Raw genomic sequence first — 18,349 nt, 5'->3', positions numbered from 1 at the left:
TACTTAAAAATATTGTTTTGGTATTCAAAACAATATTTCAATTCTTTTAAAGGTTTCAAAATGAAAAATAAATTTCAAAATAGATAAAAATGAATTAGAGAAAAAAGAGAAGAAAAAATTAGAAAACAAAAAACACTTAGGCCTTGGCTCAATTAGGCGACGACATCGCTCCCATCGGGCACCGGTTGGCCGGCCTAAGCGCTCGTGGTTTTGAAAAATGTTCATCAATTCAAAAAATGTCGCTGTTCTAAAAAATATTCACAAATTCGTAAAATGGACTGTTTTTCAAAAGTTATTGAAATATTCAAAAACTATTCCGGTAGCTTCAAATAATGTTCATACTTTCAAAATTTGTTTGCAGTTAAAAAATTGTTCCAGTTTCCAAAAACAGTCTACACAAGTAAAAAGATGTTTCAGGAAATTAAAAAAAGTTCTCAAATTTTTGTTTGTATTTTTCTTATATTTTAGAATTCCAAATATGTTAGTGTTTTAAAAAAACGAAAAGCTAATAAATTGTTCCTGCTAAAACTCTGTTCATTTTTAAAAGAGTTTGGACATTCCGAGCAATTATTAAAGATACATTTTTCATTAAATTTTTGTAAAAAAATTAAAATGCAAATATTCGTAGCAGGCGTTGGCTCAATGGTTCGTAGTGCCGTCTAGAACTAGCATACCCGAGTTTGATCCCTCCTTCTTCTTTTTAATTCTCTATTTATTTTAATAAATGGTGCCGTAATGGGCCGGTCCGTTACTGTATCTCTTCAATGAGAGATCCTTCTAGCTATGGTGTATATTTATAATTTGACAAAGGTCTATATTGTCTTTATACATTTATTAGTGAGGGGGTTGTATCATAGCGGGACTCTTTTACGTAATGCGTACGTCTTTTAAATCCCAACCGTCAATATCTATAATTAACGATCATGGTAATTTAATCTATATGGATGAACGTGATGACTAATTTGACTTCTGTTTTACTATATAATTTGACAAGTGTCTATATTGTCTTTAAATATTTATTAGTGAGGGGGGTTACATTGGAACGGGACTCTTTTACGTAAAGCGTACGTCTTTTAAATCTCAACCGTCAATATCTATAATTAACGACCATGGTAATTTAATCTATGTGGATGAACGTGATGAATTATCTGACTTCTGCTTTAATAATATAGTAATAGATAACTGCGACGGATACTTAACATCACCGGCCACTAATTTGAGCCCATCTATAAACCTTTTACTGATGGTGATAGCTCCGCCTGCACATCCGACTGTTACCATTCTCTCTCACACACACATAGAGCAGATTTTGGAGCGAATCTGCTGTAGTACTTTGAAGTGCGAAACACCTCAAATACCTGGCATGCCTAAGTATCCTCTATAACACTATGCTCCCTAGTTTTAAAGGGCCCACATTCAATTGAGGTCTCCAACTGAAATTGGGTCATCCGATTTCGACAGGGTCAACAGTTTCTCGGAGCCATCTCATTCAATTATTTTATACTATACACTATGCTTCCTAATTTTTAAGGTCTCTCAATTAATTAAGTCTTCAATTTAAAATTGAGTCACCCGATTTTGATCTGGTCAACAATTTCTCAAGGAGCTCTCCTATTCAGTTCTTTTAATTCACTATGTTCCCTAATTTTGAATCTCTTTCATTCGACCGAGGTATTCAGTTTTGGGTTTGGTTAACGATTTTGATCGGGCCATCAATTTTTTAATCAGTCAACAACAACTGAGCTATAAAAATGTATCAATCCCGCCCACCCTCCCACCACCTAGAAAAAAACGCCACCATGTGATATTGTAGCACCAATATAGTACATGCAGCCACCAACGCAGAAATTACCCAACATAAATATATGTTGGTTAGCGGATAACTCACAGGACCACACCACGAAAGTCCCATCAAATCACCGCATTATAAATAACAAATAAAACACACTCCATCACCCCCCCCCCCCTCTCACACACACACAAGCCAAACTAAATATTCCATCACTTCCAAAATACCAAAATATAAGGGCTATTGGTTTTTTGGAAAGTCAAGATTCTCTCACTTTGACCAAGTTCGAATAAAAAAATATTGACATCCACAATCTTAAACCAAAAAATATATAGAAATTAATGTAATAGTGAATCTAATCATACCGATTTCATATTATGGATTTTGATGTATTTCTCTACACATTTGATCAAACTTAAATGGTTTTCAAAAACATAATACACCTTATATATTGAAATAGGGTGAGTATTTTTTAAGACATCCAACAACACCAACGGCGCAGCAAAGCGCGCCCAACCTTTCTAGTACTACACTATTTGTGGTGTAGTATTGCGGTTCTGGGCCGTTGGATCACAGAAATAAACGATCCAAGTAAACTGACCCTTTTTTTTATACCCTCCATCATCATGGTTCCCCGCAGAATCTTATTTAGTTCACTCAAAGAATCTGCCTAACCATCCGACTATCACGGCGTAGCATCTGATTCGTTGCCTTCCTTGCTCATTGTGTTTGTAAGTTGGTACGCCAGACATATGTACTACTCCTTTTTGTGCAAACAGCTAGCTACATTCATTGTATACACACTCCCCCCGTCCCAAAATAAGTACAAAGTTGAGACACTTATTTTGGGAGGGAGGGAGTAATAATATAGCTAGTGTAGGGCTCTAGGCACAAGGTGACAGTACTCAACCCATAATGTAGTGCATATAGATTTTCTGGTAAGTCAAACACCACAAATTTTGATGAAGTTTATAGAGAAAAGTATTTATATTTACAATACCAAATATATAGAATATTAAAGTACGTCTGTTGATGTGTCTAAGGATATGTATTTCGTATAGTAGATGTATATATTTTTCTTTACAAACTTAGTCAAAGTTTATAAAGTTTGACTTTAAAAAATACTCCCTCCGTTCCAAATTACTTGTCTCAAAAGTGAATAAAAATAGATGCATCTACAATTAAAATACGTGTAGATACATCCATTTCTGTGACAAGTAATTCCGAACGGAGGGAGTATATATATATGAACTACATTGTGAAACGGAGGGAGTACTTACTAACTAGTCTAGGGAAACGAGTCAATTGCAAGAAACCACCACATTTGCGGCTAGGTTTGCAGAAAACCACCAACTCGTTAATCCGTTGCAGAAAACACCGGAAAATTTGTTAAGTCGTTGCAAAAAGCACTGATCGGGTGATTTAGCCCGTTTCATCACTTTCTGACAAGTGGGGTCGGATTGTAAGAAATTGACTTAGCAAAAAATTAGCACATACACCCCTAGATCTAAAAAACAAAAGCAATCAGATCCTCCCCGGTGGAACACCAACGCCCTATCCACAACGCGCCGCCACCGCGCTGCTTCCATCCGCCGCCGCTCTGCTCCGGGCCGGGAGGATGAGGGAGAAGGAGGAGCCTAGCTGGTTTGCGCGCTTCGAAGAGGACCTGTCGGCGCCGGGCGAGCTCTTGCCGTGCAGTCGCCCACCCCCCGCGATCTCGCCGCTGCCTTCGACATCCCGACGCACAGGGGCGCCCAGGAGATGAACGGCGGCGCGTCGTCGGCCGCCGGCTCCAGCGGAAGCAACGGGGAGGAGCCGGCCAGGACCCTCAAGCGGCTGCGCCTCGTGTGGACGCCGCAGCTGCACAAGCGCCGGAGGGGCCTCTGGATCGAGCTCGTCCTCCTTCGTGGATGAGGGCGACGGGAAGTCGAGCAGGTGGACTCATCGTCTTGTCGCCTCCCCCCTCCAACCCCGCCCTTCACCACATCGGAGGAGGAGGGTGCTGCTCCTCTGCTTCGGCTCCCGACGCGTGCTCCATGTCGCTGACCCGACCGCCACCGTCGCTGCCGCACCGGCAGGCCAACGCCTTGGAAACGCGCGCACCCCAGCCGCCTCCTCGTCATCTGCCGCGGCCGTGGCCGTCTCCTACGCCGAAGAGGGCGTCGCCGTGCGTACTGGACGGCAAGGCCAGTGCGCCGCGGTTGTCCACACCGGGGGCCTGATTGCCTTTTCTGTAAATATCTAGGGGTGTGTGTGCTAATTTTTTGCCAGTTAAGCTCCTTACAATCTGGCCCCACTTGTCAGAAAGTGATCAAACGGGCCAAATCACCTAATCAATGCTTTTTGCAACGACTTAACAAATTTTTCGGTGTTTTCTGCAACGGATTAACGAGTTGGTGGTTTCCTGCAAACCTAGCCGCAAATGTGGTGGTTTCTTGCAATTGACTCCTAGGGAAACATGTCCAAGCTGGAAAATATCTTGGACAAATTGACCTGTGTTTTAAAGAAAACACTTGACAAACATGCTACTTTGCCGAGTGTTTTTTCTAGCGCTCAGCTTGGGTAAGTGTTCGCTGAATACAATGTTGGTGAAAACGCAAACGCAATTGGCAAGAGAACCACGAATCTTCAATGTTAAAGGTCAGGGTGGACACGGTCCGGTCCGAGCCGGCGTTTGGACCGGCCGCCGGCGGTCCGGTCCGGACCGGACCGAGCAGCGCGGCGGGCCTGTTTTCAGGGACCAGACCGGCGGCGGTGAAGCCTGGGCCGGACCGAGAGGACCGGCGGTCTTGTTTCCATGGTGGCCATGGCGAGGCGGTGGTGACCAAATTGTCGGCAAGAGGATGGGTGTTGTGACAGAAAAAGTGAACAAAGGCAGCAGCGAGGTGGGAGACGTGTGTGGGTGCTGTGGCGAGGTGGGCGACATGCACGAGCGCCGGCGGCGAGGTGGGCGATGTGCCATGGGAAGTGCGCTCTGCGTCGCGGCGGTTAGCCATGAACAGTCTTTAGAAGTTTTTTTCGTTGCATGCAACTAATATGGGACGTGCATGAGCCCACGATTTTCTGTCTGCGGGCCAGGACCGATCCTTTTCTCTAGCGGGCCAGGACCGAGCGGGCCAAGACCGAGCGAGCCACGAGCGGGCCGAAAAGCCCGCTCGTTACGTCCAGCCCTAGTTAAAGGGAAAAGTAGAAGATTCTATACCAACACGAAGAAGCAAGGGATGCGTATGAGTAGAATCCTTGAAAGGACATGATCACGAACACGTTAGCATCAGGAGCACTCAAGGAACACAAAACTTTTTTCTTCATCTACCTAGGTCGGCCGGAGACGATAGATACTAGACGAAGGCTCTGTCGCTGAACATTTGTACATGCTTAATAAGCTAATAAGAGAGGAAGAGATAGAGAGGAGATCGATGATGGGTTTCTCCGGTGCTCTGCAATGGTGGGATGAATGGCACCTGCGCGTTCTGGCGCTGGGCAGCCTCTTCATCCAGTACTTCCTCTTCGTCTCCGGCACGGTGCGCAGGCGTGCTCTTCCAGCTTGGCTCAGGCTCTTCATCTGGCTTGCCTACCTCGGTGGGGATGCTCTGGCGATATACGCGCTGGCCACCCTCTTCAACCGCCGCTCGCAGCTACCCGGCGACGGGAGCGGCAGCGGCCTGGAGGTCGTATGGGCGCCTGTCCTCCTCGTCCACCTCGGCGGCCAGCACAACATGACTGCCTACAGCATCCAAGACACCGAGTTGTGGATGCGCCATGCCATAACGGTGGCATCCCAGGTCTCGGTCGCCCTCTACGTATTCTGTAAGTTGTGGTCCGGGGAGAAGGGGTTATTGCAGGCCGCAATCTTGATGTTCGTCTTCGGCATCATCAGATCCTGCCAGAAGCCATGGGCTCTCAAGAGCGCCAGTATCAGTGCCATCGCCAGTAGCAGTGCAACCCTTGTTCCCAGCTCTCCATCGGCGCTAAGGAAACAAGGTATGGTTGCCCTTTTCTGGCAGGTCTGCACGTGCGGTTATGGCTATGGATTTCAATCAACCGGATTTCTGGAAGCAGTAGCCGAAGAGAAGGACATTTTGCCTCAAGAATTTGCAAAAGAAGCAAGAAAGTGTGTACTGGAGTCAGAGTTAGCCCATGATCAAGACAAAGCAGAACTACTAGCTGAACCTTCGGTGGAAATGTATGTCAACATGGTACTGGGAGACATACCAGTTCCATACTCTACCCGGATTAAAATCTTACAGCGTTTCATGGCCCTTGATTTTCCACATGCATATCACCTATCAGATTGCATGTTCCTTTTGTCATTTTTGCTCCTCTACACAAGAAAGACCATTTTAATCAGTCGCCTTGGCTTATGTTTGCATCTCTTGCTCCCATTCCTGGCCTTAGCTTCTGTCGTCATCCTCTTTTCCACGGGCCACAAATATCTTGGATACAAATACAACATGACAGATGTCAAGGTAACTTACATCTTGTTCTCTTGTACTGCGCTGCTGGATTTCCTAATGCTATTGGTTAGTCGTTTCATCACATTCATACCACCAGTCAAGGTTGCCCAGCATAGCCTCTTGTCGTGTGCTTCTCGCAACAAGAGGCCCACTATTTTGATGAAGCTTGCCACAGTTGTCTGCTGCAAGGACTATGTTAACATGCATTGTTATATAGAACAGGCACCAGAAACATCCACAGCCTATATTGTACATTTGGTTCATGGATATGTGAAGGATGGGTGGAAACAACACATCCACAACGCTGACAGCTACAGAAGATTCAATAGCCGCGGGGGCCATTGGACTCTGAGGAAGAGGAGGCTTCGGCGCCTGAGGTGGAGCTTGAACATGGCATTCGATAGAAGTGTCCTTCTCTGGCACATCGCCACGGAACTATGCTATGGCAGCACAACCAATCGAATTCCAGAATGCGTCCAAGGAAGCATGGTGATATCCAACTACATGGCTTACCTGCTCTGCATCCATCCTGAGATGCTAATGCCCGGGACCAGGAGCAGTATCTTCACTTTCGCCTGCCATGATGTTGAGCTCATGCTAGGCCATGAGTCTTCCTTGGGGGATCTGGTTCCCAATGCACACAGGCTTCATTACCAGTTGCTGGAGCTGCATGACGAAGGGGAGAGGTGGGAGGTGGTACAGGGAGTATGGGTCGAGATGCTATGCTACTCTGCCAGTAGGTGCAGGGGTTACTTGCACGCCAAGAGCTTGAGTGAAGGTGTGGAACTCTTGTCCCGTGTTTGGCTGCTCTTGTTATTCATGGGGATGGAGACATTCGCGGATAGGTTTCAGAGGCCCTTTACACGGAGAGAAGTCCACGATGATGATGCAGGCAGAACTGACGAGAACGAGATTAATATTTCTATTGTCTAAGTTATATTTTTTTCAACCTTTATTTATTGTGTTCGTTGAGGTTGTCGTGACGACGAGGGACTTTCTTCCTAGTTGTAATATTTTATGTATTGCTTTTGTTTCAATATAGTAGTCGTCTAGCTTCTAGGCTATCTTAAGCATATTTAGATGCGTGTACCCCTACCCCTTGTAACACATCGATTTGTGAATCAACCAAAGCAAAAGAACAGTCTCGACAGGAGCATGTGGCTATCCACATTGGTTCCGTCGTGTTGTGCTGGTTACGTGTGCTATAGATCGATTGAAGTTCTCATACGTACATAGTGCTAGTACACGCCAAGAAAGGATCGATCAGGGACAAGCTAAGAAACCTAGCTTTGCACAGCGGTGGATCGTGTATCTAGGTGTAGAGAAACTTCATCGAGTTCATCGGCGAGCTTCGTTCGTCTTCGTCCTCATCGTCGCGTGTCACCGCCAGTCGGAATGTACTCCACATCCGGAGGGCCAACAAAATGGATGATAGTGCTAGATACGTTCAATTGAGGGTCACAAATTTTAGGACGGAGGGACTATATGGTCAATTGACCACTCTTTGGGTGGTCAATGACACAAACACTAGGAGTGTGCCCCGCGTATTTGCACCGCTAGTGTTTTTGTATTGTTACTAGCACATATGCTCCTATGTTGTAACGGAAGAGATAATTGACGTGTCCACTGAAATATTTGTCAGCACAACCCAACAACATTTGATTTGTGCCTGGCCACGGCACAGAGGCACACACTGAGGTTTAGAAGAAATTCATATCAGTAGTATGTTAAGAAGCATAGTACGCATACAATATTTTTTTGTACGATTTTTGTACAACGATTCTGATCTCAATAAAAGGATTCTATTAAATGTGTTTTAGGCCATCTCTGCTTACACTCGCAGATTAATAAAGAAAGTTGTCTACGGCTGATCGAAACGAACCTAGTTCGTTGCATACAACTCGACGCTCTTTTTTCTATTGCACATAACGGTTGCACACGCAACAACGCGTATATGCGTGCCCCTTGCATGTTCCTCGGTATTAATTTCCTTTTTATTATTGCATTGCATGCATGCCACGTCCTTGGTATTAATACCAATTTCTTTGTGTTATTATCTCCTTCATAGTTTCTTTAAAATCTCCCATTCTTTTTTTATCCCTACTGATCATGCCCCTTATTCTCTCCTTTCTTTATTACTTCTATATGCCCATTGATATTGATCATTCATACTACCTTCAATTGATGTAGGCCCTCGTAACATATTTTATATATATATAAAGATGATATAAAAATTATATTGTGTGTTAGCATTTTCCAAAATACACCATAGCAAATAATCACGATAATTAAGTTTATGCGCTAGACAAAATTTTGAAGTGGTTAACAGGAACAAATAATAGCAAGGTTGGAAACTATCTATTTTTCTGATCAAATTACATATACAAATTATTTTTAATTCGAGTTACGGTTGCAAATTTTTAGCATAATCATCTTTAACATATTCTTTTGAAATAATAAAAGCCAGGAACCTAACGGGTTGAAAACAGAGCGAACTGGGCCTACTCCTATTGCAGAATATTAACCGGGGCTCAGGGGCATGACGTAGCGGCTGCCGCAGTTCGGCCGAAGCCCAATAGAGAAAGGACACTTAATGTTGGACCATCTGTTACTGAAAGAAAAAGTCAGGTTTTTTTTTGTAAAACATATGCACGGACTGGCAGAAATGCTATATATAAGTATAGATATATGTCGTTCCAAATTTGGCAGGGTCGAGAATAGATAATTACTACTTATATTCTCATGTATGAACAAGCTAGCGCACCCTAGCCGGTGGTGTTCTTGCGAGTGGTGTCCCTAACCCACATGTCCAAAAATAAATGAACATCCTTGTATGTATGGTCGTGGTCCGTGCTAGAGCATGTCTCTTGGAACATATTTCTAACCCACACGTTTGTACTATAGACTCCATCGATGCAAATATAGAGAAAAAGTTTGTAAATCCAAGTCCCAAGCTGCAAATCAAATAGTTAAACTAATTATGATGGTTTGTAACAGAACCGACTGTTTTTTTTATAGAGATGTTTATTTAGAAATCAATATAGAGACCAATCGACTGTTGTCATTAAATATAACTAGTAAAAATGCCCGTGCGTTGCAAGGAGAGAAAAGCAAAAAGCATACCCCTATCCTAATATCTACGGCTAAAGACCTCCCATAGGCCAGCGCCCTCTTTTTCAACATGGCATCCCATCTGTTTCACCACCCATCCTTCTTGCCGTCGGCGCCGATGATAAGTATGGCTAAAGACCTTTCATAGGTCGACATCCTCTTTTTCTACACGGCATCCCACCCGTTTCCCCGCCTAGCCCTGACGTCACACACAATAAATATGGCTAAAGACCTCTCACAGGTTGACATCCTGTTTTTACACACATCATCCCACCCATTTCACCGCCTATCCTTATCATTGCCATCATCGACAATGGCCGCAATGTCCCAGACAACCCGCGTGCTTTGCTACAAAGCAACACAGACACGGCTAGAAATGAGTGGCGTGTGTTTCTCTACATAATTTTGCACCATTAATAATGAATAGCACAAAAGTAAGTTACAGTACATACCATCAAATTTTACGGCCCTTTAATGTAACTGTTTTGTCAAGCTTAGAAAATCACATTGAGATTATAAAGAAAATGTTTTTCTCCATTAAGGAATCAAACCACTACCTGAGCAACCAATTGTATTTCTCTATTATATACATGAATTAATACTTTGTTACTCAATTTATTATTATTTACTCTGAAAAGAAAATCAAGTTGTTAATTTTTATCCACGGTACAATTTTTAGAATATTTATTAATCAAAATGCATACGTTAACTCTTTACTTTAACAAATATGCATTAGTGCATGATTTTAATGTTTGTGTGTGACCAGTTTTTTTACACTTCTGTAACCGTAACCATAGCCTCCTTGCTTAGGATGGCCCCCCACCATAGTCGTAGCAGTCGAACTAGCCGCCATTGCCGTAGCCACTATTGTGGCCGCTGCGATAGCCACTATTTTGGCCCTGGTAGCCACTGCCGCATTGGCCAGGAGGACCACCACTGCCCTGTCCTAGATAGGCGCCGCCGCCGCCGCTGTTGTCCTTGATATGTCTCCAACGTATCTATAATTTATGAAGTATTCATGTCATGTTTACAACAACTTTATATGGTTTTGGTATGATTTTATTAGAACTAACCCAGACTAACGCTATTTTCAGTAGAACTACCGTGGTGCGTTTTTTGTGCAGAAATAAAAGTTTTCGGAATGGGCTGAAATTACGTTGAATTATGGACCAAAAGAGACCCCCGAAGCACCGGAGCTGGTCCAGGAAGTGGACGAGGAGGCCACAAGCCAGGGGGCGCGCCCCTATGGCTTGTGGGCCCCTCGAGCAACCCCTTGACGTGAGACCGACGCCAAAAATCCTATAAATACCAAAACCCCTGAAATGACCCCTAGATCGGAAGTTCCGCCACCGCAGGCCTCTGTAGCCATGAAAACCTCTCGGGTGCCCGTTCTGGCACCCTGCCGGAGGGGAAAATCATCACCGGAGGCCATCTTCATCATCCCGGCGGCCACCGTGATGAGGAGGGAGTAGTCAACTCTCGGGGCTGAGGGTTTGTACCAGTAGCTATGTGTTTTATCTCTCATTCTCTCTCGTGTTCTTGATTTGGCACAAAATTGATGTACCGTGAGCTTTGTTATTATAGTTGGATCTTATGGTGGTCTTCCCTCTCTACCTTGTGATGAATTGAGTCTTTTCCTTTGAGGTTTTGTTATGTCAGATTGAATCTTTTGGATGTGAGAGCACTTGATGTATGTCTTGCGATGGGATATCTGTGGTGACAATGGGATGTTCTATTGATCCACTTGATGTATGTTTTGGTTATCAACTTGCGGATTCCGGTGGTGACATTGGGGTAATCTATGCATAGGGGTTGGTACGTGTTTTCATATTCCGTTCTCCGATAGAAATCTTGGGGTACTCTTAAAGTTCTTTATCTTGGATTGAATATTATGAATCTGAGATTGTGTGATGCATATCATATAATTGACCCACTGATACTTGTGGTGACATTGGAGTATCTAGGTGAAATTAGGGGTGATTGATGTGTGTCATGTGGTGTTATTTTAGTACGAACTCTAGGGTTGTTTGTGACACTTATAGGAATAGCCCAATGGATTGATCAGAAAGAATAAATTTGAGGTGGTTTGGTACCCTACAAGAAATTTCATCTTATGTTCTCCGTGATAGGAACTTTGGAGTGATTCTTCATTGCATGTTGAGGGATTGTTATATGATCCAATTATGTCATCATTGTTGAGAGAACTTGCACTAGTGAAAGTATGAACCCTAGGCCTTGTTTTCAAGCATTGCAATACCGTTTTTGCTCACTTTTGTTACTAGTTACCTTGCTGTTTTTATATTTTCAGATTACGAAAACTTATATCTACTATCCATATTACACTTGTATCACCATCTCTTCGCCGAACTAGTGCACCTATACAATTTACCATTGTATTGGGTGTGTTGGGGACACAAGAGACTCTTTGTTATTTGGTTGCAGGGTTGTTTAAGAGAGACCATCTTCATCCTACGCCTCCCACGGATTGATAAACCTTAGGTCATCCACTTGAGGGAAAATTGCTACTGTCCTACAAAACTCTGCGCTTGGAGGCCCAACAAGAGTCTAGAAGAAGAAAGGTTGCGTAGTAGACATCAAGCTCTTTTCTGGTGCCGTTGCCGGGGAGGTGGGTGCTTGAAGGTATATATTTAGATCTTGCAATTGAATCTTTTAGTTTATTGTTTTATAACTAGTTTGGTTTATAAAAGAATACTACAAAAAATGGAACTGAAGTTGCCTCATATTATTCATCTTTATGATGTCTTTCGTGAAAAATGATGAAAAGGAAAATTGTGCCAAAGTGTTAGAAGAAGAAGTCAATAAATGTTTGGCACTAAATCTTTGAATGATGAGCATGATTGCAATGTTTTTAGTATGAATTCTTTGAATATCCATCATGCTAATGATATGCAAAGCTCCAAGCTTGGGGATGATATGTTTGATGAAGATGATATTTTTAGTACCGTAAGTTTTGATGAGCAAATTTATTTTGATGAAAGCATGCCTCCTATTTATGATGATTATTGTGATGACATGTATGCTATAAAGAATAATGATAACCATGAAACTTGTCATCATGATTTTAATGTTCTATTTGATTATGTCAATCAAGTATCTCATGATAGTTATTTTGTTGAGTTTGCTCCTCCCACTACTATGAATGAGAAGAATTTTGCTTATGTGGAGAGTAGTAAAATTTCTATGCTTATGAATCATGAAAAGAATGCTTTATGTGATAGCTATATATTTGAATTCATTCATGATGCTTCTGAAAATTATTATGAAAGAGGAACATATGCTTGTAGGTATTACAATAATATCAAGTTTCCTCTCTATTTGTTGAAAGTTTTGAAGTCATGCTTGTTTTGCCTTCCTATGCTAGTTGATTCTTGTTACCATAAATTGTTTGCCCACAAAATCCCTATGCTTAGGAAGTGGGTTAGACTTAAATGTGCTTGCAATGTGATTCATGATGCTCCCTTTTATGTTTCAATTCCTATCTTTACGTGAACATCATTGAAATCTTCATGCCTAGCTAAAAAGGCGTTAAAGAAAAGCGCTTGTTGGGTGACAACCAAATACTTATACCTACTGTTTTTGTGTGTCCACATGATTAAGCTACTGTATTAATCATATTTTATAGTTTTTGTTTCAATAAAGTGCCAAGTAAAGCCTTTGGGATATTGTGGATGATAGTTCACTTGATTCTGTGAAAAACATAAACTTTTGCGTCCAGTGCTGGAATTTCTGTGCTTCACTGGATCGTTATAAAATTCTGGATTTATTACAGATGATTGATATAAAAATTGCCTACGTGGTCCTAATTTTTCAGTAGTTTTAAAGGTGCATAAGTGGGATTAACATTCGGATCTTTACAGCTCTTCTGCTTTTGACAGATTCTGTTTTCAATGCATAGTTTGCTTGTTTTAGTGTTTCCATAGCTTATATTGAGTGATATAACTTGTGGAAATTATAGAGTGCAGTAGGCATTGCATGACAACAATTATTAATCTTGTCTTTGATAGTACCCAAGTGAATGATTTGCTTTACTATACTAACGCATCTCACGAAGTTCCGCTAAGTTTGTGTGATTGAAATTTTCAAGTTTTGGGTGAGATATCGATGTGAGGAGAATAAGGAGTGCCAAGACCTTAAGTTTGGGGATTCCCAAGGAACCTTAAGATAATATTCAAGGAATATTCAATCAAATAAGCTTGGGGATGCCCCGGAAGCCATCCCCTCATTCGTCTTCAACATTATCGGTAACCTTACTTGGAGCTATATTTTTATTCGTCACATGATATGAGTTTTTCTTGGAGCGTCATTTTGTTTTGTTTTTATTTTATTGATTTTATTTAGAATAGTGTTTTGCATCTTTTATTTCAACCAAAAAAGACAAGTATAGCCTTTACCATGCCTATTTTTCAAGTCTATATGTTATTGTTTGAAAACAAAAAGTTTTCTATTATTGTCTGAATTCTTCAGGAAAGTCAGAACGTGATAAAATCTTGAAATTTTTACACAGTGAGCATGAATAAGTTCTCTGTAACGTTGTATGTTTTCAGAATTGTTTGAGCTAGGGAAGTATGAGTGAAATTGCACTCTTTACAGACTGTCCTGTTTAGATAGATAGCTGTTATGTTTGCATATGTTTGTGTGTTTAATGATTCTTTTTGAGGATAGGAGTTTTAAATATGCAGAGGCATTTATTATGCAATGTCAAATTGTAATTTTAGTGATTTTCTACAGTAGAGAATGATAAGATTTTGCATGGATTTATACTAACTTACTCGAGTTCTTGTTGATTTTTGTGTGGATGAAGTTTTTGAGATTTAGGGAAACCGTGACGTAAGAGGAATTAAGGAGACACAAGAGTTCAATCTTGGGGATGCCCAAGGCATCCCTACTTAATATTTAAAGAAGTCTCAAGCATCTAAGCTTGGGGATGCCCGGGTTGGCATCCCACCTTTCTTCATCAACAATTATCGGTTAGTATCTGTTGAGCCTTAGTTTTGCTTCTTCACATGAGGTGTGCTATCCTTGAAATGCCATTCTATTTTGTTTTGCTTGCTGTGTTAACAAATATCCCAAGATCTAAAAAATTTAAATGAAAGAGAGTCTTCACATAGCTACATAATTATTCAACTACTCATTGATCTTCACTTTTATGTTTTTGGAGTAGGTTGTCATTTACTCTCGTGCTTCACTTATATCCTATGAGTAAATGGTTGAATGAATTGCATTTCATAAATCTGAAATAATATATGTTCCATGCTCTTATACCATGGGGAGTAATGACTTCACATATAAGAACTATAGGTGGAAAATTTATTGAAAGATTAGCAAACACAACATTGGTCACTTGAACAATTCATGAAAGAATATTGAAAAAATAGAGATTCCACATATAAATATACTATCTTGGACATCTTCTATGATTGTGAGCCCCATTAATTACTTTCAAACTTGAGCAAATTAGTTAAAGTTGGACAAGGAAGACGACGTAATGAGTTATGTTTGGGTATATTTCTATAGAAGTTATATTGTTATGGACACTTCAACATGTGGTGCTTGCTTAGGATCTTTTGCTAGCCAAAAATTCGTACTAAGTAGAGATACTACTTGTGCATCCAAAAACCCTTAAACCCAGTTTCTTGCCATGAGAGTCCAGTATATCTACCTATGGATTGAATAAGTTCCTTCAAGTAAGTTGTCATCGGTGCAAAAAGCAATAAAAATTGCTCCTAAATATGTATGATCTTTTATTGTAAGGGAAAATAAGCTTTGTACGAACTTGTGATGGTGAAGAAAGACTGCATAATAAAGGTTGTTGTCACAAGGGGCAATATAAAGTGACGTTCCTTTGCATTTAGAGTTTGCACATCTAAAAATAAAAAGCGCATGGCAACCTCTGCTTCCCTCTGCCAAGGTCCTATCTTTTACTTTATGAATTTACTTTTATGCAAGAGTCAATAGTATGCTTTCTCATTCCAACCGCAATTATTCTTTATTGGCAAGCATCATGTGGTGGGGAAAGATCTCAACACATATGGCCATTCAAATATATTTGATCATGAACTATTACTGTTGACCTTTATCTATATGATAAATAAGTTGGGAGGCGAAACATTAAGCCCCTATCATGTGGCTATTTCCAATGAGGTACAAAATAGTTGCTGCCAAAGACAAAGAGTTGGCCCGGAAATAACCACATTGGTAACTCTTTGTCTTTGGCAGCACTACGCTTTATGTCGATTCGACTGGCCACCTTGCCCAGAACGGAAACCTCACTCCAGGGTGGACCGCCAGGTTTGGAAATCTAGAATATGCCACAGACTCTTGCGGCGAGCTTGCATTTTTGGGTTGGGTATTAGACCAGACAAGGCTACGCCGATGTTTCCATCTAGATCTCGGATCCGCACTTAGATCAGGACCTTGGTATAAATTTCCACAGCAACACGCGGGGATTTTTCTAGTATAAAAGAATGCCTTTGACAGTCTACCATGATGTTCAATGATCTAGCCCAACATGCAAAAATATGGAACAAACGGCAAAGCCACAGAACATGCTATCTCTACCATCATGCAAGGAAAAAAAGTGAAGAATGACATCGAGTTATGTAATGTACGATGGAAGTTGCATGGCTATATATCTAGGTTATGCAAATTATGATAAGAAGGTATGGTGGCTGTTTTGACAAAGATATTTGCTTATGTGTAGGAGGACAAGAGAAACTCCAAACATGGAGTTTGGATGTACCGCCAAACTATGCACCAACTCTGAGTCTGAGAACGGGCAATGCCCAACACCGAAGAGGCTAGCAGATATGGACAGTTGAAGTGCCAATGGCCGAGGCTCAACATTAGTCAAATGAACTCACAAGTTAATTGTAAAAGGGAAACTAGCAGTTTCAACATCCAGGAAAATGATTAAAACAACCCAAAAGGAACTGTGGCGGTGACATAGAGCTTCCCCGACCTTAGGGCATCTCCAACGGCAACCCGCACAAAACTTGCTGCATCCGTCCGCGGACAAAGGGGGGCCAGTCGCGGACACGGATGCGGGAGGTCGACATCCAACCGTAGCATACATCCAGGCTTCCGAATTTTTTCCCCAGTCCGCATGATCAACTAGCCACTTACAAAGAGCACAGAAGTTCAAATAGCCACATGCAGCACTACTTCAAATGTTGAAAAGTTCAAATATTTACATCCCAACATTGTTGTCCCCTTTCACCATCCATTGATGCTCAATCGGATCTTCCTTGAACTGCTCGTGAGTTGGTCGATGCCGAATTTATTGATGTATTTGAATAAACTCCTCAAATGTGGCCGAATTCTGGTCCAGAAGTTGGATAGGATCAACCATGTTCTCAAATTCCAGAGTTGCGGCAGCATCGTCATACTCATCCTCGACTATAATGATGTGCATGATCACAGAACATGTCATCGCCTCCCACAAGGTCTCTGGATCCCATTGTTTTGCAGGTCCACGAACAACTGCAAAACAGGCCTGAAGAATTCCAATTGCCCTTTCCACATCCTTTCTAGCTGCTTCTTGTCTTTGGGCAAAGTGATCCTTTTTTTGCCAACTGGGTTTGAGATGGTGCTGACAAAGGTTGCCCATGGAGGATAGATACCGTCAACCAGATAGTAGGTCATGTTGTACTCATGTCCATTGACAGTATAGTGGCAAGGAGGAGGGTTTCCTTCAGTCAGCCTCGCAAACAACAGTGATCGTTGCAGCACAATGATGTCATTGTGAGACCCGAGCATGCCAAAGAAAGTGTGCCAAATCCAAGGATCCTGTGATGCAACTGCCTCAAAAATAATAGTTGTCTTTTTAACATGACCACGGTATTGCCCTTGTAAAGCCTCTAGGAGATTCTTCCAATTCCAATGCATGCAGTCAAGAGTTCCAAGCATACCTGGCCACCCTGTTGCTTCTGAGATTGCCAGTAGCCTCTCGTTGTCTGCCACAGTTGGTTCTCTCAGGTACTAAGTTCCAAACACCTCGACCACGGCACCATAGCATCTTTGCATGTGCTCTCAGACATCTGTAGGTACTCGTCCCACGAATCAGTGGTCGTGCCATATGCAAGCTTCTGGAGTGCAGTCGTGCGCTTCTGGTAACAAGAGAAGCCAATCGTTCCCACGGCGTCCTTCTTCAGGATAAAGTAGCCATCGTAGGACGGGACACCGTGGTTCAAATGATTGAAGGCAGGCTTGCGCATCCCAAAACGCCGTCGAACATGGTCAGCGAATAGTGCATCGGGGGCAAAGTAGTCAGCCATCAGTGTCAAATGACTGCGCGTCCTATTGCGGTTGAGCACCCGATGACACTTGATCGAGCCCTTGAAATTGAGAACATGCTCCTTCGTACGCTCCACATCTTCAAGGACTGCCTGCATCATTGCCGTCTCATCGGAGTACTCCTCGCCTGATGAGCCGTCGAAGGCCTCAACATATTGCTCGTATATGTAATCCAAATCAGAATCCATTGCTACAAACAAAAAGGGACAACTGTTTTCAGCTCCGGCGATTCATCGAACAATTGCCGGGCATGGTAGAGGATGGTTCCTGGCAGGGCGGGTGGAGGACAGGGGATTGAACGGAGATGAAGGAGAAGCGGCGCGGAGCCCTGCTGGATCGCTGGAGGTGACGGAGACGCGGATTTCCGGCAGGGGGTCTAGCGTGGTGGCCGGGTTGGGGGAGCGAGGGCGGCGGCAAGAGAGAAAGAAGGTAGGAGAAAAAAATGGGAGAATGGAGTCGCGGGGTTCGGGAAGGGTTTTGGGTGGATTCATACGTTTCGCGTGTCCGGACTCCTGAAACCTCCCCAACTTTTGTCTTTGTTTTGCGGGAGAAATCATGTCCGGGACGCTCCGCGAACTGATACAAGACCGTGTTGGATAGCTTCGGCGGTCCAGACAGCGCAGTCCAGACGGTTGTGGGGGGTTTACGGGTCCGCCTTGAAGATGCCCTTTGCTCCTAACGA

The 18,349-nt window shown here is 42.6% G+C and overlaps 1 protein-coding gene across 1 annotated transcript; it reads left to right on the top strand.

Annotated features, from left to right (window-relative positions):
- The first annotated feature begins 5,072 nt into the window (after positions 1-5,072).
- LOC109783071 (uncharacterized) lies at positions 5,073-7,404 on the top strand. The gene has a single exon (XM_020341678.4). The coding sequence runs from the start codon at positions 5,161-5,163 to the stop codon at positions 7,174-7,176; it is 2,016 nt and encodes a 671-aa protein (XP_020197267.2). The 5' UTR covers positions 5,073-5,160; the 3' UTR covers positions 7,177-7,404.
- The last annotated feature ends 10,945 nt before the right edge of the window (positions 7,405-18,349 follow it).

This window comes from Aegilops tauschii, chromosome 4, assembly GCF_002575655.3.
Source record: "Aegilops tauschii subsp. strangulata cultivar AL8/78 chromosome 4, Aet v6.0, whole genome shotgun sequence".
NCBI lineage: Eukaryota > Viridiplantae > Streptophyta > Magnoliopsida > Poales > Poaceae > Aegilops > Aegilops tauschii.
The sequence above is the reverse complement of the archived record's forward strand: the minus strand, read 5'-3'. Positions and strand labels throughout refer to the sequence as shown.